Source organism: Cyprinodon tularosa, unplaced genomic scaffold (assembly GCF_016077235.1).
Source record: "Cyprinodon tularosa strain WSP-4 unplaced genomic scaffold, ASM1607723v1 ctg928, whole genome shotgun sequence".
In the NCBI taxonomy this organism is placed as follows: Eukaryota; Metazoa; Chordata; class Actinopteri; order Cyprinodontiformes; family Cyprinodontidae; genus Cyprinodon; species Cyprinodon tularosa.
The window spans coordinates 71,418-97,510 of record NW_024039705.1 but is presented as its reverse complement, the minus strand read 5'-3'; the positions used below and the strand labels follow the sequence as shown (position 1 = coordinate 97,510).

The 26,093-nt window shown below is 43.8% G+C and overlaps 1 protein-coding gene across 2 annotated transcripts; it reads right to left on the bottom strand.

The window, feature by feature from the left end:
* Positions 1–2,239: 2,239 nt before the first annotated feature.
* Positions 2,240–26,062, bottom strand: pum3 (pumilio RNA-binding family member 3). Of its 2 annotated transcripts, none has more exons than XM_038274746.1 (18): positions 25,995–26,062; positions 21,433–21,522; positions 21,182–21,358; positions 20,943–21,111; positions 18,851–18,926; positions 17,486–17,579; positions 17,327–17,393; positions 17,070–17,244; positions 13,324–13,427; positions 13,163–13,241; positions 12,987–13,085; positions 10,976–11,029; positions 10,821–10,901; positions 10,611–10,753; positions 7,364–7,586; positions 5,066–5,153; positions 4,892–4,985; positions 2,240–2,634 (listed from the first exon to the last, which is right to left on the bottom strand). In XM_038274746.1, the coding sequence occupies exons 2-18, from the start codon at positions 21,497–21,499 to the stop codon at positions 2,505–2,507; spliced, it is 1,920 nt and encodes a 639-aa protein (XP_038130674.1). In that variant the 5' UTR covers positions 21,500–21,522; positions 25,995–26,062; the 3' UTR covers positions 2,240–2,504. The 2 variants fall into 2 exon arrangements, with proteins under 2 accessions (XP_038130674.1, XP_038130675.1); XM_038274747.1 differs by having other exon boundaries at positions 4,892–4,982.
* Between the last annotated feature and the right edge of the window lie 31 nt (positions 26,063–26,093).

Sequence of the window (26,093 nt, the reverse complement as noted above, 5' to 3'; positions counted from 1 at the left end):
AGCCATTTTTAAATGCAGATAAACTAAAAGTTTCTCCTGTCTGGGTTCTGGTCTGGAGGCGTTCCTGAGATCTCCATGTTCTCAATCCTACCATCTGGTTCTGCTCTCCTGGATTAGTTCGGGATCCTAATTGTTCTCACTGATCTGTATTCATTCACTGGATTGCTGATTGCCTGAAAAAAGTGAAGCCATCGGCCGCCATATTGGTACTCCACACTCCCATGGAGACGCTCCTCTGGCAATTTAAGAGTCAGTGGAAGAACTAAGCAATAAATCCATCTATAGCCGATGGATCCTATAGTTTAGTCTGCAGACTAACATTAGTCTGGCTATCTCACACTGACTGAGTTAGCCATTGACATTGGGTCCAACGTTAGAAAATAGAGGAAATAGAAAGTAATTCACTGAAATGTCGGAATGTAGGAATTCTTTATTAACCCTTTAAAGCTCGATCCAAGAATAAAACAAAACAGAAAATTCATTTTTTTGGTTTGAAGTCCTTATTTGGCCTTTTAACAAAATATGTAAAAAGAAAAAACAGAAATACATTTTTGATATTAATATTTTATTACTATGCGATAAGTCTAGATTAATTTTTTGTGTAGTCTTCTACTGGCTGTTATCAGGTATATCTGATTGTGTACAATAGGATTTAGAGCAAAGTTTTTACCATTAAATTATGCAAAAGGTGTCAGACGCAAAACATTTCAGAAACCGTATCAAATACGATACATTCGGCATTATAGGGTTAAGTGGATGATGATGTCGTTTGGTTTCTCATTTGAAAAAGTCATGAGCTGAAATATTTTGCATGTTATATTGACGAAAAAAGCAACTCGAACATTTGACCCCAATATACATATAGATGCATTGTTTTTATTAATCAATGTAACGTGCAAAATATTTCTGCACGATACGTCATTTGTAATACACGTATATAACATGTGCATCATTAATTTAGCACTTTTGGCTCATCAGTATTATAAGTCTCCAGAGATGGTAAAAGTACTCACTTTCTGTACTTGAGTAAAAGTACAGATACTTGTGTTAAAAAATACTCTGGTAAAAGTGGAAGTACTGATTAAACTTCTTTACTCAAGTAAAAGTAACAAAGTACAGGCTTGTAAATTTACTTAAAGTATAAAAGTAAAAGTAGAAACCACTTTTTTCATGCCGTTGCCTACATTTTAAATGGATGTCTGCCAATAGGACTAGATCTCCGTTGTGTTCATTTTCAATCATCTCGTCGTCCATGCTACTATGCTAACGCCACCGCCACCAAGCTGCAATGATTTGCCGCCAATGAATACCGCCGAATCTGTCGATTCATCTTGTAGTGGTGCGTCAAATGCAACGTAGATTCCCATCCAATTAGATTGAATTTGGTATTGATGACGTGAAAAATAATAACGGTAACTCCATTGAAATGATTCAAAACTAAAGTAACGAGCCAATTTTTTAAAATGTAAGGAGTAGAAAGTACAGATATTTGTGTAAAAATGTAAGGAGTAGAAGTAAAAAGTCACCATAAAAATAAGTAGTAAAGTAAAGTAAAAATATCAGAAAAATCTACTTGAGTACAGTAACAAAGTATTTGTACTTCGTTACTTCCCATCTCTGGTCTCCATTAACAGATTTATTTGTATAATATGTTTTATTACATGATTTATAGACTTCATAATGACTCTGCAATGTGACGTCTATTTTATTTATTCTAAGTTAAAGTTAATCTACTGATGCTATAAACAGCCAGTCTGTGTCAAAGTGATGAATTTATCTTTATTTTAAGTCTTAATTCTCCCTGAAAATGAGAACATCATAGTTGTTTGATGCGTTAGCGCACAGATTGTTTACATTGGGACCGGTCTAACTAGGGAGTACCAATATGGCGGCTGGTAGCTTCACTTCAACCCCGTTCTACCAACGGGCAATCAGTGATTGTTCTGCAGGCGGAGCTCTGACCACAGGCGGCCATCTTGCTCCAGGCTGCATGGATCCAGTAAAGCACACCCACATCATCACACTTCCTCCTCCATGTTTAACCGCTGGTTTCTGTGATACCAGAAGAACTGCTTGACTGAACCGGCAGGTGAGGAACACCTGGTGGCAGAACCAGGTCTGGACCCGCCTCCATAGCCGCTCTGCAGCTTTGTGTTGTTCAGCTTCCTGAGCAGCAGATAAACGCCACATTCATGCAGAACAGAACCTTCTCCCTGTAGAACCGGGTTCAAACAATAAACAGGTTATCACAATAAACTTTATTTTTCCTTCTCAGTTATTAAGGTTTAACAAAAGGTTTCCTTAGAAACGACGATCCAGTCCAGTCTGGTTCTGAGCCGGTCCAGAGATGAACACATGATCCGGATTCTAAACGCTTCGTCCTTTAATCGGCTGAAATCAGTGAAGCAGAAGGTCAGCGGTCTGACGTCCTCCGGTTCCTGGTCCAAAAGGAAGCGAAGTCTGAACAGCTGAGGTCCATTTGGAGTAAAAAAAAAAAAAAAAGTCTATTTGTTCAGGTTTTCCAGCAGGATTTCAGCTCCTTTGTTGTTCTTGGTTCTTTGGAGCTCGGTGGAGATGGAGCGGAGCGCCTGCTTCACCTCGGCTGCCACCGATCGATCACAGCTGTTCAGGAGGCTGCAGAGAGAAACAAACAGACGTCACAGAAAACCCAGGAGAACCAGAACCTGACAGACCGGAACCAGGCTGGAAGAACTGGGAAAACTAAAGCTGGATCTGTGGAACGAACCGAACCGGCCGTCTGCCAACAAACTCCTTCTGGTCAGAACCGACCAGGAGCTTCAGAACCAAGGTTCTACTCCATGTTCTTTAAGCTGCATTCTATCACACAGGTCAAGTTGTACGCTTCGCTCTGCAGGGTTCCTACAGCATAAGGCGAGTTAAATTCAAGACTTTTTAAGACTTTTTAATACCACTAGAAATAAAAATAAAAGACCAAATTAACAAGAAACACACAAAAAAAAAAACCTGCTTGCTAAAACTTAACCCAAAGGTTTATTTTAACATAAACCACTGCACTAATGTTTCAAATTTTGAAAAGCTTCCCATACAGGAAGAAAGCTAAAAACACACAAATGACAGATATATTTGAACAATTATTTAACTGAATTCACAAACTTTGTTTTAGCAGGGAACAAAACAAATCAGTTTTAAAATCTTTGAAGTCTTTTTAGCAGCTATTTTTCTTTGTATGGTTTTCTTAGTATGTTTGATTTGGTGATAAGTGGAGGCGTTGCAGAGACAAGGGTGGAACTAAACTGAGAAATACCGGCTGTTTCTCTGTAACTCCATTTTGACGCTTTGTGTTTCGTGCTTCGCATGTGCGACTCCACTGCCTTAATTCCCATCGTTCTGAGCTTGAATGACTTCTTGCATAAATCCACTGAGCCTCATGTATGTTCCCTGGTTTTAGCCATGGAGGAAACTCTTGGCTGGAGACTATTTTGGTTACATTTACACTTGATCATATTTTCCAGACAAAAAGTTAATGGAGCATCTCCCAAATGTCCCGGCAGCAACAACGCTTTATTGGTTCTGCTATCGGGACGGAAACAATAATGGCGAGCAGTTATAAAAAAAAAAAAAAAAAAGTCAATTTTAACGTTTTATTTAGATTACAAAAATAAATCGTAATAAAAATAATCATATTTATGATGTTTTAAAAATTAAGACCTATGAAAGACTGATTTAGGACATTTTAATACCAATTAAGGCCTTAGTTTTATTTTGAAGAATTCAATGCCTTTTAAGACTTTTTAAGGACCCGCAGGAAGCTGCTTCCAGGACCAGATACTAAGTCTACGTTCAGACGGCGCACAGCAGAACCAGCAAGAACGTGCGTCCTGCTTAATTTTTTATGCTTGTACAAGTTTAGCGCTGATACGAGGCTGAAGCCTCTTTAGCTGCGCGGTGGTAAAGTGGTTCTGATGCGCGGTGGGCGGAGCTACCCTATCCTTTCTCTGCCTGGAACAATGGCAGCTATATTAGCTGTGATCAGCGGGTAGAAAGTAGTTAGAATCTCTGTTGAAGTGAGAAAGTCCTCCTGAAAACATGGTCTGTGCAGTCAGTTCATCCAGATTACCATCCTGCCTTCAAAGATTATTTCTCTGTGGGAGCCGCTCAGACCCCCACATACCGGCGCTGCGCTGTCACTGGGAATCCCCAGCAGCAGCTGCCTCACGCCTGCTCGCCTCTCCAGGGTTTTCCCCTCCTGTTGGTGGCGGCTGGAAGTAGATGTTAGCGTTTTTCAGGTCTGTGCTACAAACTGCAGGCAGCAGGATAATAAAAGCCAACATATTCTGCCGGCAGGTTTCTACATTTGAAGTTAATTTAGGCGTTAATAAACTGTTTCAGAGGAGTGATCATAGCGCTCTGCATCAGCAGTGCTGCGTCTGACTCCCTGCCAGCTCCCAGATCAGCTTCTCTCATTGGTTCATGCGGCGCGTCCAGCAGCTAAAGTTAACTTATTCAATTTATTTCTATGCCGCCAATTCACCCGTCATCTCAACTCTCTTTACAGAGAAAAACCAGTAAGGAAAACCAGTTGATTGCATCGACTCATTGACTCTTCAGCAATCCCTCACACTAAGCATGCTTGTAGCGACAGTGGAGAGGAAAAACTCCCTTTGAACAGGAAGAAACCTCCAGCAGAACCAGGCTCAGTGTGAGCGGCGGTTCTGACCTGCAGGAACACAGTCTGGTTTTATTGCTGCGGCTCCGGATGTTTCCTGCATTTAGTCGTCATTTTGTTGCTGGTTTGACCGATAAACTAAAAGTGAGTTTACAATAAAAAATAATCAGACTTTAATGATCAGAGAGAATCAGAGTTCTGCCTGTAGCTGAACTAATGGAGGAGGAGGCGGGCGGCGCTGACCTGCAGAGCACCATGGCTCCTCTGTTGACCTTCGCCCAGCTCTTCATGGTCTCCGTTCCCACCGTGTCCACCAGAATCCTGCTGAAGCGCTCTGCTGAGGACAAAAAGACATGAGTGAGGACAGAGACAGAGACACGCTGGAACACTGACCTCTACGCCAGGAGCTCCGCCCACCCTCTCTGCCGGCCTCGGCCAACACGGCGTCCTGCTCGATGAGCCACTTCAGCACCAGGTGTCCTGCGGCGTGTTCTGCCATGTGGAGCTGCAGGGCAGAGGAGACGATCGGGTTAGATCTGGACTTTGACTAGGCCGTTCTAACGCTGGCTGACCCCCATTCACCGCTTCAAAACGCCGTCCCAATAACCCCTCCTGTCCCACAGCACCATGCTGCCTCTACTTATTATGAGGAGGACCGTAAAGGTTACAGCAGAGGGAGACAGTTTATCATTTTATCAGAAGTCATTTTTCACCGTCGACTGTTTACTGATGCTGATCATTAGGATGGAAGGAAGGTTAGAAGGAAAGAAAGGAAGGAAGGAAAGAAAGGAAGGAAGGAAGGAAGGAAAGGAAGGAAGGAAAGAAAGGAAGGAAGGAAAGAAAGGAAGGAAGGAAAGAAAGGAAGGAAGGAAAGAAAGGAAGGAAGGTTAGAAGGAAAGAAAGGAAGAAAGGTCAGAAGGAAGAAAGGAAAGAAGGAAGCAAGGAAAGAAGGAAGCAAGGAAAGAAGGAAGAAAGGAAAGAAGGAAGAAAGGAAAGAAGGAAGCAAGGAAGGAAGGATAGAAGGAAGGAAGGATGGAAGGAAGGAAGGAAGCAAGGAAGGAAGGAAGCAAGGAAGGAAGGATAGAAGGAAGAAAGGAAGGAAGGAAGGAAAGATAGGAAGGAAGGATGGAAGGATAGAAGGAAAAAAAGGATGGAAGGATGGAAGGATAGAAGGATAGAAGGAAGGATAGAAGGAAAGAAAGGAAGGAAGGAAAGAAAGGAAGGAAGGAAGGAAAGAAAGGAAGGAAGGTTAGAAGGAAAGAAAGGAAGGAAGGAAGGAAAGAAAGGAAGGAAGGAAGGAAGGTTAGAAGGAAAGAAAGGAAGGAAGGAAAGAAAGGAAGGAAGGAAGGAAGGAAAGGAAGGAAGGAAAGGAAGGAAGGAAAGAAAGGAAGGAAGGAAAGAAAGGAAGGAAGGAAAGAAAGGAAGGAAGGTTAGAAGGAAAGAAAGGAAGGTTAGAAGGAAAGAAAGGAAGAAAGGTCAGAAGGAAGAAAGGAAAGAAGGAAGCAAGGAAAGAAGGAAGCAAGGAAAGAAGGAAGAAAGGAAAGAAGGAAGAAAGGAAAGAAGGAAGCAAGGAAGGAAGGATAGAAGGAAGGAAGGATGGAAGGAAGGAAGGAAGGAAGCAAGGAAGGAAGGAAGCAAGGAAGGAAGGATAGAAGGAAGAAAGGAAGGAAGGAAGGAAAGATAGGAAGGAAGGATGGAAGGATAGAAGGAAAAAAAGGATGGAAGGATGGAAGGATAGAAGGATAGAAGGAAGGATAGAAGGAAAGAAAGGAAGGAAGGAAAGAAAGGAAGGAAGGAAGGAAAGAAAGGAAGGTTAGAAGGAAAGAAAGGAAGGAAGGAAGGAAAGAAAGGAAGGAAGGAAGGAAAGAAAGGAAGGAAGGAAAGAAAGGAAGGAAGGAAAGAAAGGAAGGAAGGTTAGAAGGAAAGAAAGGAAGAAAGGTCAGAAGGAAGGAAGGAAGGGAAGAAGGAAGAAAGGAAAGAAGGAAGCAAGGAAAGAAGGAAGAAAGGAAAGAAGGAAGAAAGGAAAGAAGGAAGCAAGGAAGGAAGGATAGAAGGAAGGAAGGATAGAAGGAAGAAAGGAAGGAAGGAAAGATAGGAAGGATGGAAGGATAGAAGGAAAAAAAGGATGGAAGGAAGGAAGGAAGGAAGGAAGGATAGAAGGAAGGATAGAAGGAAAGAAAGGAAGGAAGGAAGGAAAGGAAGGAAGGAAAGAAAGGAAGGAAGGAAAGAAAGGAAGGAAGGTTAGAAGGAAAGAAAGGAAGAAAGGTCAGAAGGAAGGAAGGATAGAAGGAAAGGAAGGAAGGATAGAAGGAAGGAAGGATGGAAGGATAGAAGGAAAAAAAGGATGGAAGGATGGAAGGATAGAAGGAAGGAAGGAAAGAAGGAAGGATAGAAGGAAAGAAAGGAAGGAAGGAAGGTTAGGAGGGAAGGAAGGAAGGTTAGGAGGAAAGAAAGGAAGGAAGGATAGAAGGAAAGAAAGGAAGGAAGGAAGGATAGAAGGATAGAAGGAAAGAAAGGAAGGAAGGAAGGATAGAAGGATAGAAGAAAAGAAAGGAAGGATAGAAGGAAAGAAAGGAAGGAAGGAAAGATAGGAAGGAAGGATAGAAGGAAAGAAGGAAAGGAAGGAAAGAAGGAAAGAAGGAAAGGAAGGAAAGAAGGAAAGAAAGAAACATGAAGGAAGGTTTGGAAAAGCAGAGCAGGAAGTGGCTGCCTCACCTCTCCATCCACGCCTCCCGGCACCAGCTCCTGATTGGCCAGCTGGGCCACGGCTGTCATGGCGGGCCGCAGGTCCCCGCAGGCGGACGCCAGAATGTCGCTGATGGTGACGCTGGTGGCCTTGTCCTTCACCATGGTTGCGGCGTTGGCACAGAGGTAGTCCAGCAGCGCGGGGGAGACGGCCTCCAGCAGCTCCTTCCGTCGGGTCGCCATGTCCTTTTTACTGAGCGGAACCAGAACCGTCGGATCAGGGACAGTTCTGATACTTTTCCTTTATTAAAATCAAACCTTTGATTCATGCTGAGTTTCTGCTAAGATATAGTTTTTATTCTAATTTAATTAGAATAAAAACTAAACTAATTTCTTTTCTTTACTTCATTTCAGTCTTTAGTTTTTTTCGATATAATCTCCAGTTGGAACCAGAGGACCGGTTCTGATGACCTCAGTGACTGAACCAGGAATAGAACCGACAGCTGAACGCCGCTGAACCCGAAGGTCAGGTGATCTGTCAGCTCAGTGTAACCTTAGTAACACGCATGCGTCCATGATCGTTATCAGCGGTAATCTGTCCCATTGAACGGATTCCGATTATTCCAGAAGCCTCAGTAGGTTTTATCACCTTAAAGTCATTTGTTTTCCCCCAAGGAATTAATGAATCCATTTATAATCTGAAAATTATTTCACTAGTTCTTCATGTGCTGTAAAAATCAATAAAAATAAAATAATCTGGATGTCGCTCTTAATTAAAAAACTAAAAATAAAGATCCTATCCTGTCATCTGGGATGTTTTAAAGAAGCTGCAGGAGTTTCATTACATCAACGAACGGATTGTTTCCCCCTAGTGGCCAATCTGTGTAGTGCCCCTTTGCGCCGCCTGGTGGCTTCAACGTGTCGGCACACAGAATTTCCAAGGCGAAGGCACCCTACCTCCCCCTGGTGGTTGATCTTTTATTTACAGCTAAACCTTGTTTCTAGAGTCTTCTGTCTTTTTCTTTGTTGAGGACAAATAATGTTTAAGGGATAACTGTAGAGTGGAGATTTTAATTAGGGATGCCCGATATAATCGGCCCCCTATCTGTATCGGCCTTAAAACTGAATATCGGACATCGGCCACCCCACCGATATTTAACCCCATATTTGATCAGCTTCTGAGTTTCTAAAGTCTAAAAAAAAAAAGAAAAAATACTACATCTTCTTCTTCCTCAAAAACTTCTTTTTTACAGACTTAAAAACTTCTAAAGACGAGGGAAAAAATATTGATACATTAAAATATCCCAATATCTTCCTATGCTGATATATTGCCATTTAAAAACACCATATCAATCTCTTTTACTAATGAAATATTGCTATATGTCATCGTTATGCTACGAAATCCCCTGAAAATTCACCAAATGTTGCCATATTTTTATATGTTGATATATTGACGCGGTATCGATCTATTTTACTAACAAAATCTCACAAGAATTTGCAAAATATCACGAGAGTTTGTAACAGAACGATGAAATTTCACCAGATTCTGAAAGTAAAATAGATCGATACCGCGTTTTTAAAAATCTATTTGATATCAGCATATGAAAATATATTTGAGTATATTATTTTTCAAAGTGTCAGAAATGGATAACAAAACTGCTATTTTCAATGACTACTTATTTTTGTCCAGCTTTAACATCGGTATCGATATCGGTTATCGGCTACATGAGTTTTAAAATATCGGCATATCGGATATCGGCCAAAATCCCAATATCGTGCATCCCTAATTTTAATTATTCGGTTCTTCTCTCAGCTTTGACTCTGCTGAGCGGATATCCAATCATTGCATTTCTTCTTTTGTGTTTTTTTTGGTTAATAAACATGCATTATTTCCACTTGCAGGAAGGTCAGTGATTCATTCATTCATCAGAGGATTGAAGGAATTAAAGGCATAGAGGACGATCTTTTATTTCTGATTGGTTCGTCTAAATAAGTGGTCCTCCGAACTGTCAATCATTCTGGTGATATTGTTGGAGTTATTATGATTTCTGTTGTTTTTATCATTTTATTCATTTATATATTTTATATTGCTCTCAATTATTTGTTTTTCTATATGTTATTCTCATCATTGGAAATAGTGTATGAAGGTCATAAGGCGGTCAAATGTTTCGCAAGAATGATTTCCTGTTTTTCATTTGAGAAGCAGAGGAGTGTAAAGGTCATAACCCCGACACCTTGTGTAAAGCGTATGCTGAAACCAGGCAAGTTCCCCATCTTAAAGGTTCATTCTATGTCTAAGAGATTGCGTAATCTAAACTGACGCCTGCTGTTGTAATGTGTTGACTGCTCAATAAAAAGCCTGGCAAGTGTTGAGCCAAGCGATGATGCAGAGATTGATTCTTCAACTCTGTGCTCCTCTTTGCGAAGCATTCCAGGAAAAATCTTACACCGTCTTTGTTTCATTTTTTATAGGTTAAAGTTGGGGAAACTTAACAACCCTAAAAATATGTTTACGTAATGCCGTCCTACGCGCTCGTCCCGTTAGCTAGCTTTTTCTGCGCACTTTCAGGCGTATATCTGTGGTGAGCTACGGTTTCAGACGCTCATTGAAGCTCACCTTTCTGGTTCTTTGAAAATGGCCGAGGGTCGGAAGAGAAAAAGTGTCAATGAAGTGAATGAGAAAAAAATAAGACCTTAGAAGAGGCAGATATATCCCAGAATGCTTTGCGCTGAGAGCTCTCCTCGCAAAGCATTACGGGATTTGCTGTCACAGCGGCCCGCTAATACCAAAGATGGCGCAGTGGACCAATAGGGAAGTGATCATTTGTCTTAACGGCCAGTTAACTCTATAGTCCCCGCTCTATGTAGTGATGGATGAATTTAAGGTTATGGCGTTCAGACACGGTAAACTTATGAGCGATGAAAACAGTATCTTTAAACTCTCACACGTGCATTTTTTTATATTTTTTTTAAATCGGAGGGCGGGTGCTTTAAAGAAATTCGAAAAAAATCCTCCACAATAATCAAAAATCTTGATCGTTCTTTAACTAGATCCTCGTCAAGCAGATATTTCTAAAGCTAATGTGTGGTGGACCTGGTGAAGGACATTTTTTTACACAAAACAACTACAAAAATCTGACTAAATCGGGAAGTAAAACGGCGTGATTGGCTGTAAGGAGAGCGGAGTCTTTGTCATACGTATGAATGAGGGTATGCTGGCCTGACGCCGTATGCTGAGCTGACAGAACACCAGCCGGTTCCGGTCGGCTCTCGGTACCTGTGAGCGTTCCCGTCTCCCTGCTCCAGCTCCCTGGCGATCTCCGGCAGCATGTGGGCGGGGTCTCTGGGGCTCAGCAGGTACAGGAGGACCTTCTTGCCGTGTTTGTTCCCGAGGACCTCAGGCAGCGCCGCCAGGATCTCCTGCACAGAAAGCAGCCGTCAGGTTCCTCTGGATGTTCCTGAGCAGAACCCTCAGAGCAGGACGTACCGACAGAACCGCCTGGCGGACCAGCTTGGTGTCGTCCACGCAGTCGAATATGGCCAGCAGGACCATGTGACCGAACTCCCCCTGTGGATGGAGGGGGGTTAGTGGGTCAGACGGTGACTGAAGGTCGGATTGGATCGGATCGGCGATGGACTCACCGTGGCGAATTTCACCATGTAGGTCTTCATGGTCTTAATGATGACTTTTCTGTCCTGCGACACAGAAAGCATCTCGTTCAGTCATTAAAACCAGACTTCTGGTCCAATCAGCACCACCAGAACCAGCCCCAACCACCACGCCTCCACCTCCGTGCTTCCATGCTGTTGATGACGCCAGCTCCACCTCCAAACCTCACAGCAACCTTCGGTCTCCTCTCCCCCAGGCTCATCTCGCAACGCCGAGTTTGAAAAACAAGAGCAATGACCTCAGAGGAGCGTCACTCTGAGGGTCAGAGCGCTGAAGCACGGAGGTGGAGGGTTGATGATGTGGGCTGGTTCAGCCGCTGGATAAAAGAACTGATCCAAACAGGTCATTAGCAGAAGAAAAGCAGCGATAAAGGAGGAAATATGAGATCAGAAAGTTCATTTAAACATTTTATACGTTCAGCTTTTTCGCTTTTAAGTCGTAATAATCGATTCTAATGCGTCAAATTAGAGGATTTTTATGGAGCCTTTTCACAAGACTTTTATTTGATCGATATCAGATGGAAATAATGACGTATAGTACAGACCAAATGTTTGGACAAAAGAGTTTTCTTTATTTCCATGACTATGAAACTTAAAGACTCACATTGAAGGCATCAAAACTATGAATTAAAAAATAAATTCTGTCTTATATTCTAGGTTTTCAGTAGCTACCTTTTGCTTCGATTACTGCTTCAAACACTCTTAGCATTCTTTTGATGAGCTTTAAGAGGCGGTCAAAGTTGTAATATTACAAGAATAAAGTCGTCAAATTACGAGAATGAAGTCATCATACCGCAACCAGTTTCATTTATTTTTTTGTTTCCTGTCTGGAAATCTGGCAATAAGAATAATTGTCTTGATGCCAAAAAGATCCCAACAGATTTTGCTTTCACAAGTGGAGCAGTACGGCTATCGCCATAGTGAAGCTTGGAGCTCCGCCCACCAGATGACGGCCGACCAGCTCCACCAATCAGCAACCAGAGTCCACTTTGACATCCTGCTCAGTTTGAAGCTGCTGCTAAAAGATTTCCTGATTTGTCAAACCGATTGTACAAAAGTTAATTCCTGTTCATGAAAATTCCTACCTTCCCAAAGTTCATAAACGCACCGCAGTCAGTCCGCAGCAGACGGCGGTTTAATGATCTGCAGATAACCTGACTCCGCCAAATGGATTTGCTCCGCATATCCATCTGGAAACCTTCCGTAGAAGTAATTTTGATGAAGGGGCGAAATTACTGGTTAGCTGATTGGCCTATGTTGGTGATAGACGGGCCAAATAAACCAATCAGATCAACGAAGCATATGACGTACTAACAGAGCGACGACGAAGAGGAGCCAATTGATAGATCAAACTCTTGCTGAAACCAGTCGGGAGAAGAGCAAAAACATTTTTCCTCTGAGAAAAGCCTCCAGAGCAGTGTTTTGCTCTTCTTTCAGTGAAGAAATACTCTGTAATTCCGATAAAACTTGCTCGATAGCCACGCTAACGCTAGTTTCATCGGCTGAAGCCGCCATGTTCTTTAGACTGAACTGTCGCGCTTCTCATTGCGTCACACCTCAACCCGCCTCAAAGCCAACGCTGATTGGACGTTCGTTTGGTGAACGGCTCCAAATTTTCTTTAACGGAGAGTCTCCAGACTGATTAGCGAGTGAAACCTTGAAAGCTCGCGAGATCACGATGGTCTCACCAGGCTACTTCTTGTAAGAGTTGTCATAGAAAACTTTATTCTCGTAATTTAAAAATTTTTTTTCATGACTTCATTCTCATAGTGTTACGACTTGAAACAGAAAAGAATCATCTCTACATGTCCCTAATACTCTGTTATACTTTCCTGCTCTCTGGTCCAACATCTAATAATCTAACAGGCTTTATTTTATTTTTCTGTATTTTTTTATTTAATGACATCAGGGAGAAAAAGGACGGTTGGACGGTAATCAATAATCCATCAGGTCTCTGGAACCTGCTGCGGAGGCGTGAACCCACCTTGGCGTTGCCGTGCCACAGGCAGCGCATGGCCACCCGCGCGCCGTCGTGAGTGTGGGCCATGTAGACCACCGCCTCCCTGATGTACTCGGTCATCTCCTGCGGAGTCACAACAAGCAGACGTTAGAGCCGACGTCTGTGACGGCGCCTGAGGCGGGAGGGCGGGCGGCGCTCACCGATCGCTGCTTGTCGGAGGCGAACAGGAAGAAATCCAGGAAGACTTTATGGACCAGAGAGTGTTTGATGACCTGTTCTCTGTGGGAGAGCAGAGGAGCGTTAGATCCAAACAACGCCAGGCGGTGCAGATAGCTCCGCCCACTAACGGAACGGCTCTTACTTCTGCGACAGCGGGACGATGATCTGCCGGGTCTCGTCCATTATGTTCTCCAGCTTCTCCGGGTTGGCCTTCACCACCTTCTCGATGGTGTTGTGTTCGTAGGACTGAAGCAGAGAGCAGACAGGTGAGACGAGCAGACAGGTGAGACCAGCAGACAGGTGAGACGAGCAGACAGGTGAGACCAGCAGACAGGTGAGACCAGCAGACAGGTGAGACGAGCAGACAGGTGAGACCAGCAGACAGGTGAGACCAGCAGACAGGTGAGACCAGCAGACAGGTGAGACCAGCAGACAGGTGAGACGAGCAGACAGGTGAGACCAGCAGACAGGTGAGACCAGCAGACAGGTGAGACGAGCAGACAGGTGAGACGAGCAGACAGGTGAGACCAGCAGACAGGTGAGACCAGCAGACAGGTGAGACGAGCAGACAGGTGAGACCAGCAGACAGGTGAGACCAGCAGACAGGTGAGACCAGCAGACAGGTGAGACGAGCAGACAGGTGAGACGAGCAGACAGGTGAGACCAGCAGACAGGTGAGACCAGCAGACAGGTGAGACGAGCAGACAGGTGAGACCAGCAGACAGGTGAGACCAGCAGACAGGTGAGACCAGCAGACAGGTGAGACCAGCAGACAGGTGAGACGAGCAGACAGGTGAGACCAGCAGACAGGTGAGACCAGCAGACAGGTGAGACGAGCAGACAGGTGAGACGAGCAGACAGGTGAGACGAGCAGACAGGTGAGACCAGCAGACAGGTGAGACCAGCAGACAGGTGAGACGAGCAGACAGGTGAGACGAGCAGACAGGTGAGACCAGCAGACAGGTGAGACCAGCAGACAGGTGAGACGAGCAGACAGGTGAGACGAGCAGACAGGTGAGACCAGCAGACAGGTGAGACCAGCAGACAGGTGAGACGAGCAGACAGGTGAGACCAGCAGACAGGTGAGACCAGCAGACAGGTGAGACCAGCAGACAGGTGAGACCAGCAGACAGGTGAGACCAGCAGACAGGTGAGACCAGCAGACAGGTGAGACGAGCAGACAGGTGAGACCAGCAGACAGGTGAGACCAGCAGACAGGTGAGACCAGCAGACAGGTGAGACGAACAGACAGGTGAGACGGGCAGACAGGTGAGACGGGCAGACAGGTGAGACGGGCAGACAGGTTAGACGGACCGGCAGACAGGTGAGACGAGCAGACAGGTGAGACCAGCAGACAGGTGAGACGGGCAGACAGGTGAGACGAACAGACAGGTGAGACCAGCAGACAGGTGAGACGAACAGACAGGTGAGACGGGCAGACAGGTGAGACGAGCAGACAGGTGAGACCAGCAGACAGGTTAGACGGACCGGCAGACAGGTGAGACGAGCAGACAGGTGAGACGGGCAGACAGGTGAGACCAGCAGACAGGTTAGACGGACCGGCAGACAGGTGAGACGAGCAGACAGGTGAGACGGACCGGCAGACAGGTGAGACCAGCAGACAGGTGAGACGAACAGACAGGTGAGACGGGCAGACAGGTGAGACGAGCAGACAGGTGAGACAAGCAGACAGGTTAGACGGACCGGCAGACAGGTGAGACGAGCAGACAGGTTAGACCAGCAGACAGGTGAGACCAGCAGACAGGTGAGACGGACCGGCAGACAGGTGAGACCAGCAGACAGGTGAGACGAACAGACAGGTGAGACGGGCAGACAGGTGAGACGAGCAGACAGGTGAGACAAGCAGACAGGTTAGACGGACCGGCAGACAGGTGAGACGAGCAGACAGGTTAGACCAGCAGACAGGTGAGACCAGCAGACAGGTGAGACGGACCGGCAGACAGGTGAGACCAGCAGACAGGTGAGACGAACAGACAGGTGAGACGGGCAGACAGGTTAGACCAGCAGACAGGTGAGACCAGCAGACAGGTGAGACGGACCGGCAGACAGGTGAGACCAGCAGACAGGTGAGACGAACAGACAGGTGAGACGGGCAGACAGGTGAGACGAGCAGACAGGTGAGACCAGCAGACAGGTTAGACGGACCGGCAGACAGGTGAGACCAGCAGAACGGTGAGACCAGCAGACAGGTGAGACTAGGGCTGGGTATTGTTAAAAAAATTTCGGTTCCGGTACCAATACCGATACCTTCACTTCGATACCGGTTCCTGAACGATACTTTTTTCGATACCAGTTTTATAATATCAATTCGAAAAAAAAGAAAATTACACAACATAAAAAAGTACAAATCTTGAGTTTTATTTTAAGCTCTGTTTTTCCATTTACATTTTTCCTCTTACATAAAAAAATAAATAATTCAGTGTCTAATATTCACTGTTACATTGTGAGGACCTTTTTACTTAGCAGTTTTCCTTTAGAAAAATTACCATGTCTGACAAACAAGCCCGTTGAATGGGATCCTACTGACAGCGCACCGCTGGTATGGGGGGGGTCTGAGCGGCTCCGACAGAAATATTGAAGGCAGGATGAACTGACTGCACTGATTACGTTTTCAGGTGGATTTTCCCACTTAAAAACATAATAAAACTACTTTATTCCCACTGATCACAGCAAATATAGCTGCAAGGCAAATAAAGGATAGAGTAGCTCCGCCCAACGCGCGTCTGACCCACTTTGCGACCGCGCAGCCAGAGCAGCAAAGCTTCTTCAGCAGCGCGTCAGAAGCTGGTACAAGCAGCAAAAATGAAGCAGCAGACGAGATTTTGCTGCTCTTGCTGCGTCCAGTTTGAAAGCAGCATGATTCACTCCGCTCTGGCTTTGCTCTGCCCACGGGCTGCTGAGAGGAGGATGGTCGCGCTGGCTGCGGTCCGCTCTTCTTGCAGTCAAACACAGAGCGACTTTCTGCTCTTAAATTGTCTCCGTGCACGATGTATTGCATTGCGCACTATTAGCATCAGTCTTAATAAAGTGAAGCCGCACTTTTGACCTGGGGGGCATTTTAAAGGGGTTCCACGACGCTGCAACCAGTTCACAAAAGATACACATGAACCCTGGCTGTAGGCGGGACCACCTGTGTATTTTTCCTGGATGACGCAATCACGTTAAGTGTTCCAGCCAATCACCGAAACTTGGTACCGAAAGACGAGGCATGTTTCGATACTCGGTAGAACCGAAGCATTTCGGTCGGTACCATAAAAGTACCGAAGTTCGGTACCCAGCCCTAGGTGAGACGAGCAGACAGGTGAGACGGGCAGACAGGTGAGACCGGCAGACAGGTGAGACGAACAGACAGGTGAGACGGGCGGACAGGTGAGACGAACAGACAGGTGAGACGAGCAGACAGGTGAGACCAGCAGACAGGTGAGACGAACAGACAGGTGAGACAGGCAGACAGGTGAGACGAACAGACAGGTGAGACCAGCAGACAGGTGAGACGAACAGACAGGTGAGACGGGCAGACAGGTGAGACGAGCAGACAGGTGAGACCAGCAGACAGGTTAGACGGACCGGCAGACAGGTGAGACGAGCAGACAGGTGAGACGGGCAGACAGGTGAGACGGACCAGCAGACAGGTGAGACGAGCAGACAGGTGAGACCAGCAGACAGGTGAGACCAGCAGACAGGTGAGACGGACCGGCAGACAGGTGAGACGAGCAGACAGGTGAGACGGGCAGACAGGTGAGACGGACCGGCAGACAGGTGAGACGAGCAGACAGGTGAGACGGGCAGACGGGTGAGACGGGCAGACAGGTGAGACCCGCAGCCCTCCCCCACCCTGACCCCCCCGCCCTGACGGCGAGTTCTGACCTTGCAGATGGCGTAGGTGGTTCCGTACAGCTCGTCTGTGATCATCAGCCTCTGAGCCAGCATGGCTTTGTCGTTGTAGGCGTACTCGATGATGGCGGAGGCGGCGGCGTGGCGGAGCATCTGGCGAATTTTACCTTTGTACATCTCGATGACGGCGGCCACCAGCTCCTTGTTCCTGTGCAGAAGAACCAGAACCGGAGGTCGGCTTTGGGTTTTCAATTCAGCGGAGGTGGGAGCAGCGGTCCGATCCGACTCACCCGTACATCAGCAGCTTCTTCACCACGTGCTTCCCGTACGGCGATTTGGACAGCGCCAGCAGAGATTCTGCAGACGACAACAAGCGTGGACAGCGGGTCGGTCCGACTGCTCACAGAACCAGAACCGAACCAGAACGCCATTAATGGCGCCGCGCTCACCTTTCAGCTCCTCAAACACCTCCCGTCGCTGCTGCTCACTGCCAAACTGGATGAAGCACTGAAGAACCCGAACAGAGTCATGAGCGAACGCCATCTGTAGGCGGGAGGAGAGAGATATGAACGGATGAATGGATGAATGGATGGATGATGGATGGATGAACGAATGATGGACGGATGAATGATGGAAGGATGAACGAATGATGGACGGATGAACGGATGAATGATGGACGGATGAACGAATGATGGACGGATGAACGAATGATGGACGGATGAACGGATGAATGATGGACGGATGAACGAATGATGGACGGATGAACGGATGAATGATGGATGGATGAACGAATGATGGATGGATGGATGAACGGATGAATGATGGATGAACGGATGAATGATGGATGAACGAACGAGAATGATGGATGGATTAACAAATGATGGACGGATGAACAAATGATGGACGGATGAACAAATGATGGACGGATGAACAAATGATGGACGGATGAACGAATGATGGACGGATGAACAAATGATGGACGGATGAATGATGGATGGATGGATGAATGATGGATGGATGAATGATGGACGGATGAACGGATGATGGACAGATGAATGGATGAATGATGGATGAACGAATGAATGATGGATGGATGAACGAATGATGGATGGATGAACGAATGATGGATGGATGAACGAATGATGGACGGATGAACGGATGAATGATGGATGAACGAATGAATGATGGATGATCGAACGAGAATGATGGACGGATGAACAGATGAATGATGGATGGATGAACGAATGATGGATGGATGAACGAATGATGGATGGATGAACGAATGATGGATGGATGAACAGATGAATGATGGATGGATGAACGAATGATGGATGGATGAACAGATGAATGATGGATGGATGAACAGATGAATGATGGATGGATGAACGAATGATGGATGGATGAACAGATGAATGATGGATGGATGAACAGATGAATGATGGATGGATGAACAGATGAATGATGGATGGATGAACGAATGATGGATGGATGAACAGATGAATGATGGACGGATGAACAGATGAATGATGGATGGATGAACGAATGATGGATGGATGAACGAATGATGGATGGATGAACGAATGATGGATGGATGAACGAATGATGGATGAACGGATGAATGATGGATGAACGAACGAGAATGATGGATGGATTAACAAATGATGGACGGATGAACGAATGAACAAATGATGGACGGATGAACGAATGATGGACGGATGAATGGATGAATGACGGATGGATGAAGGAGATCTGAAAGTGATTGTAATCAAATTCCAGGCTTTTCCAGGCAGGAACCTGGTTTTCCAGGAACAGACCTGTTTCATCTTCCCCTGGATGAGAACATGAAGCTGCTTCATCAGTTTCTTCCTCTGCTCCTCGTCGCATTTCTTCCTGTGGATCCAAACATCATCCGTCAGTCAGCAGGAACATCGGCCCGTATGTAACAAGCCCCGCCCCCTCCACCCCACAGAGGAACCCTGAGCAGACGGATCTGATGAGCTCCAACGTTTCTACCAGGTCTGAACTTTTTACTTTGCTCTTCTTTAGTTTTAATTTCTGACGCCTTCATTTAATAGAAGCTCAGTTCTGAATCTGGAGGCCGTTCAGGACTCGATGAGTCAGAACCCGATGAGTCAGAACCCGATGAGTCAGAACCCGATGAGTCAGGACCCGATGAGTCAGGACCCGATGAGTCAGGACCCGATGAGTCAGGACCCGATGAGTCAGGACCCGATGAGTCAGAACCCGATGAGTCAGGACCCGATGAGTCAGGACCCGATGAGTCAGAACCCGATGAGCCAGGACCCGATGAGCCAGGACCCGATGAGCCAGGACCCGATGAGTCAGGACCCGATGAGTCAGGACCCGATGAGTCAGGACCCGATGAGTCAGGACTTGATGAGTCAGAACCCGATGAGTCAGAACCCGATGAGTCAGAACCCGATGAGTCAGGACCCGATGAGTCAGGACCCGATGAGTCAGAACCCGATGAGTCAGAACCCGATGAGTCAGGACCCGATGAGTCAGGACCCGATGAGTCAGGACCCGATGAGTCAGGACTTGATGAGTCAGGACCCGATGAGTCAGGACCCGATGAGTCAGGACCCGATGAGTCAGGACCCGATGAGTCAGGACCCGATGAGTCAGGACCCGATGAGTCAGAACCCGATGAGCCAGGACCCGATGAGCCAGGACCCGATGAGTCAGGACCCGATGAGTCAGGACCCGATGAGTCAGAACTCGATGAGTCAGGACCCGATGAGTCAGGACTTGATGAGTCAGAACCCGATGAGTCAGAACCCGATGAGTCAGAACCCGATGAGTCAGGACCCGATGAGTCAGGACCCGATGAGTCAGAACCCGATGAGTCAGAACCCGATGAGTCAGAACCCGATGAGTCAGAACCCGATGAGTCAGAACCCGAACCCACTCAGTTTTTATTTTCGGGAGAGTAAAATTTTTTTTTTTTTTTGCGATGATGATCGCAAAAAAAAAAAAAAAATTATTTATCAGTCAAAATTGCTTTAAAATCACCAACATTCGATGAAAACGATCCAGAAGCGTTGCCGGCGCCTGTTTTGTAATTTTCCGCCAGATGGCGTGATTTTTGTCCAGCTAGCAGTAATTTTGATGTAGTTACCAAAACGACAAACAAGCTAGAAAGCGTTATGATATGGCAGTGTTCTGACAGTGATGCAGGTCATACATTAAAAAATGGTCATTACGGTACATTATTTTCTCTCAGACATTGGAGAGGTGCATTTAAATGTTATAGAGCTAAACATGTTAGATTGGGGACCTGTTATGTTATTATTATTGTCTTGTTGCTGCATTTATTTTGTCAGGGAAAACTGATCCTGAGTCAGTTAAAAGTCAGGGAATTCTGAAACTATGTGAAAACCCTGAATAAAATAACTATGGATAATGATTCTCTAGAAAAGTCACATTATATTAATAGTATTATCTCGTATAAACATACCGTGACTCTAAAATAAGTTATTTATTTGTGACATTGACTTCTGACTGTAATTTATCTTAAGTTTTTAACCTGTCAAGTTTTTTTTTTAAAGATTTTTAACATTACTATTTATATTTTTCCAAGCACACAACAGTTTAAAGCAAAGTTTAGTTTGAAAAGAATGTGCAGGAAGGATTGAAAAGCATGTTAACACGGTAATGTAGGCTGGAGTTCATTATCTGACGCATGCAGATACACACCAGGAACCTGGAAACTTAAAAAATACTGAATTACATAAAACATTTAAAAAACAAACATGTTTCATTGATATATATACAGAAATGAACATTAGGAACTATATTTATCAGACATTATACTGGGAAAGTAAAAATCTGAAGGTTCTGGAGCTTCTCTTTAGAGGAACCTCTGCACCATGATTGTGTTCGTACCTGCGGAGGTTCCCCCACACTCCTTTGCACTGGCGGATGATGTCAAACATCTCCTTCCTCTCCGCCTGCTGCCTGCTCTCCTTCAGCTCCTTCTTCTTCTGCAGCCTCTTCTTCTTCAGCTCTTCGTCCGTCATCGGCTTCTCCTCGCCTCTCTTTTTGGCCGGCGGACCTGATGGCAGAAACAATCGACTGAAACGCTGTCGTCTAACAGGAAGACTTCACCTGAGACGGATACTCACCGCCGCCCCCTGCTGGCAGCTTCCTCTTCCCCGGCGCTCCTTTCCCAGCATTAGAGAAACCGGATTTTCTCCCTCCACCGTTTGCTTTTCCAGGTCTGCTCTTGTTCTCCGTGTTCTTGTAGGGTTTAAAGGGTTTCTTTCCAGCAGGCTTCCCTCCGAACTTTGTCCCTGAGGAATCTGGAAGGAGTCGAGGAGTCGCTGGTAAAGTTGGAGGGCAATGATGTCACTCCTGTTAATGAGGCACTTCTTACCTTTTCCTTTGTGCAAAGGCTTCCTCCCACCTTTGGAGGAGAACGGTTTCTGGGGTTTGGCTTCCATGCTGACGACGATCCACGGATATGCTGAGAGGAGAAAACGGATCAGGCAGGAAGAACAGAACTAAGGTGAAAACTGGACATCTGGACCATCAAACATCTGTTTCAGGTCCAAATATGCTCAAAGAGCCATGTTGGACCAAAAAAACAAAAACTAAATCTGTCTGAAGCCGCAAAAATGTTTAAGTCTTCTATCAGCCTCTTATGGCAACACTAACTGTTTTATCCAACTATAGAAAATGACTATGTGGGCTTAAATATATAATAAACATTCATGATTAAATGTTTATCCTGGAGCAAATGTCAGATACCAGCATGAGGTGATGGAGGAGCAGTGAACGCTCTCACTGCATGGAATTCACCGCGCGGTTCAGGTTTTTGTTGCATTGATGAAATGATAGAAACAGGATAAAGGAATCTCTCTATGGTGGACGTGTTTCTGTTGGGAGGAGCTGATGGAGTCATGAGGAACCAAGCAGGAAGTGACATCATCAGAGCAGAGCTCTCTAACCCTGAAATCCCACATCCTCCATCACCATCAGTCCTTGGTAGAATTTAGATTTTTAGGATTTGGGGAAAAACATCCCTGCATGAGAGCGCTACCTGTTTGATCTATGAACGGTTTTCTATCCTTGCAACCAACCTAGCAGCAGTAGTGGAGTTTAAGATGCAATCTACTTCTAAAATCTATCTTTGCTCTCCTCTAATTTATCCAGAAGTTCTGCAGGTAAACTTTTTCTCTCCCTCCCAGCTCGGTGGTCGGCTGCATATTTAGCTTTCCATGGAAATGTCTTTCCTAATTTTTTTTTTTGACAACTTCTCATTACAAAACGAAAAAGCAGGTACCGTAATCGTTCCGCACTGATAATGAAAGCAAATGATTCGCTCTGTTTGAATCCTCTTTTCTAATCAGCTATCTTCCTTTTTCCCCTCATGGTCTGAGACACTCCTGCAGCTTTATCTGCCTGGGAAGTTATGACACTGATCTCTATGGCTGTGATGCAAATTACTGTTTACATTTATTTATTATACAAATATTTACAGCTTTGGAAAACATAATTAATAAATAATTAATCCTGCACACCACATTAAAACAAAAAAAATCGATTTTCATAACTTTTTAAATATGCTGATGAAGGTTCTCAGTCATCCAGGTCGCAGTCATTCCGTAAAAGTTCAAAATATCCACTGGACTTGGTTTCCAAGGTTTGAAGACGTTTCGCTTCCCCTCCAGGAAGCTTTCTCTATTCTAATGTCTGGATCTGCAGTGAGTTTGAGTCTTTATAGACAAAGCCTTGTATCGCTTGGAAACATGCAAATGAAAACCGATGAGCGGGTCGTTAGGTTCCATCGTTAGCCTGTAATATCTGAAACCTGTCTATGATTGTTAAGGGTCGGTCGTTAAGGAGGAATTGTTCAGTGGCTGGAGCGGGGAGGTGCTTCGTTCCTCTGTGATGGGGTGGGGGGTGTGGTGATATCTGGAAGGGATCCTCTCTGACTGAATTGTACGTTTTTGGAAGCTGGAATCTGAGTCCACCGCCTCTTTAACCAACAGAGAAACCCCTTCTTGGGCCAGAGGTAACCAGCGGGTCCCAATGAAGAAAATCACCAACCAGTAAAGGTCCAGAGACATTTTTGAACAGGAGAAAAGACCTTTTTACATTTTATTTCAGTGTAATCAGAAGTCTGACTTTTAATCTCAGAGTTTTGACTTTTAATCTTAGAATTCTGAATTTAATCTCAGAATTCTGACTTTAATCTCAGAATTCTGACTTTTAATCTCAAAATTCTGACTTTTAATCTCAGAGTTTTGACTTTTAATCTCAAAATTCTGACTTTTAATCTCAGAGTTTTGACTTTTAATCTCAAAATTCTGACTTTTAATCTCAGAATTCTGACTTTTAATCTCAGAATTCTGACTTTTAATCTCAGAATTCTGACTTTTAATCTCAGAGTTTTGACTTTTAATCTCAGAGTTTTGACATTTAATCTCAGAGTTTTGACTTTTAATCTCAGAGTTTTGACTTTTAATCTCAGAGTTTTGACTTTTGATCTTAGAATTCTGAATTTAATCTCAGAATTCTGACTTTTAATCTCAGAATTCTGACTTTTAATCTCAGAATTCTGACTTTTAATCTCAGACTTTTGACTTTTAATCTCAGAGTTTTGACTTAATCTCAGAGTTTTGACTTTTAATCTTAGAATTCTGAATTTAAATCTCAGAATTCTGACTTTTAATCTCAGAATTCTGACTTTTAATCTCAGAGTTTTTACTTTTAATCTCAAAATTCTGACTTTTAATCTCAGAATTCTGACTTTTAATCTCAAAATTCTGACTTTAATCTCAGAATTCTGACTTTAATCTCAGAATTCTGACTTTTAATCTCAGAATTCTGACTTTTAATCTCAGAGTTTTGACTTTTAATCTCAGAGTTTTGACTTTTAATCTCAGAGTTATGACTTTTAATCTCAGAGTTTTGACTTTTAATCTTAGAATTCTGAATTTAATCTCAGAATTCTGACTTTAATCTCAAAATTCTGACTTTTAATCTCAAAATTCTGACTTTTAATCTCAGAGTTTTGACTTTTAATCTCAAAATTCTGACTTTTAATCTCAGAGTTTTGACTTTTAATCTCAAAATTCTGACTTTTAATCTCAGAATTCTGACTTTTAATCTCAGAATTCTGACTTTTAATCTCAGAATTCTGACTTTTAATCTCAGAATTCTGACTTTTAATCTCAGAATTCTGACTTTTAATCTCAGAATTCTGACTTTTAATCTCAGAGTTTTGACTTTTAATCTCAAAATTCTGACTTTTAATCTCAAAATTCTGACTTTTAATCTCAAAATTCTGACTTTAATCTCAGAATTCTGACTTTAATCTCAGAATTCTGACTTTTAATCTCAGAATTCTGACTTTTAATCTCAGAGTTTGACTTTTAATCTCAGAGTTTTGACTTTTAATCTCAGAGTTTTGACTTTTAATCTCAGAGTTTTGACTTTTAATCTTAGAATTCTGAATTTAAATCTCAGAATTCTGACTTTTAATCTCAGAATTCTGACTTTTAATCTCAGAGTTTTGACTTTTAATCTCAAAATTCTGACTTTTAATCTCAGAATTCTGACTTTTAATCTCAAAATTCTGACTTTTAATCTCAGAATTCTGACTTTTAATCTCAAAATTCTGACTTTTAATCTCAGAATTCTGACTTTTAATCTCAAAATTCTGACTTTAATCTCAAAATTCTGACTTTAATCTCAGAATTCTGACTTTAATCTCAGAATTCTGACTTTCAATCTCAAAATTCTGACTTTAATCTCAGAATTCTGACTTTAATCTCAGAATTCTGACTTTTAATCTCAGAATTCTGACTTTTAATCTCAAAATTCTGACTTTAATCTCAAAATTCTGACTTTAATCTCAGAATTCTGACTTTAATCTCAGAATTCTGACTTTCAATCTCAAAATTCTGACTTTAATCTCAGAATTCTGACTTTAATCTCAGAATTCTGACTTTCAATCTCAGAATTCTGACTTTTAATCTCAGGATTCTGACTTTTAATCTCAGAATTCTGACTGAATTCTGACAGCTAACAAACATGTTAGCATCCAGCCGTAGCCATGTCTGTTTTATAGACTACCTCTCTTTTAATCACCTTCTGCTCTTCCATTAATGAAATAGCATCACCAGGGACCCTCAGGGACGTAAAAAGTCTCTTAATTCCATCATTTTCCACCAATGTGTTCCTGTTCCTCCCAAACTACTCACATCTTTGTCAGTGAAGCTGAGAGCTCCACATCTCTGCCTTCATGGGGCCCATCTACATTAATTCTATTCTATTCAGTTTATTTCTATAGCTCCAATTCACATCATGTCATCTCAGGTCACTTTCCAGTTCAACCAGATCATCCAGTCAGATTGATTCAAAGTTTTCTATCTAAGGAAAACCAGCTGATTGCATCGACTCATTGACTCTTCAGCAATCCCTCCACAATTTGAGATTAAAGTCAGAATTCTTTTTTCCCATATTAAACTGCAAAAAAATGTTAAAATTAATCAACTTTTTTTTATTTTTCCTCTTTTGGAAACATATTTGCGTAATGTTACGACTTTAATCGCGTAATTTTATGACTTTATTCTGGAAAGCATTAAATCTCTAGTTCAGCTCTAATACTCCGTCCTACCGAACATAAATATTCTGGATATTTTCATTAACCTTCTTCTTAATCCTGTAATTCCGCTAAACGAGACTTGACTGGATGTTTAAATAGAAACGAGGATAAACTGAGGAGACAAACATTAAAAAGTCTCTGAGTTTCAGGCCGTGTTGGAAAATACGCCAGTAAACATCAAACGCTCGATAAAAGCCGCTTCCTGACGTCGTTCTGCGCGTTTTTTCTCGCTTTTTATCCACAGAGTCATTAAAAAATGACGTTTTGTTTTCTGTGACAAAAGAAATTAACGAATTAAAGGAAATATTGGGGAGAAAACTTACAGTTCAGCTGATCGACACGTTTAACTCCGGTCCATGTGTTTTGTTGTCGTCCCGGTTTACGACAGCGCCGTAAATTGTTTATGGTTGCTGCAAAAAGTG

Coding starts and splice junctions, on each gene's coding strand:
- pum3 (XM_038274746.1), bottom strand. CDS start 21,499: ATGGAAGCCAAACCCCAGAAACCGTTCTCCTCCAAAGGTGGGAGGAAG. Junction 21,112..21,181: donor GCTGCCAGCAGGGGGCGGCG/GTGAGTATCCGT, acceptor TTCTGCCATCAG/GTCCGCCGGCCAAAAAGAGA. Junction 13,086..13,162: donor CCTCCGACAAGCAGCGATCG/GTGAGCGCCGCC, acceptor GTGACTCCGCAG/GAGATGACCGAGTACATCAG.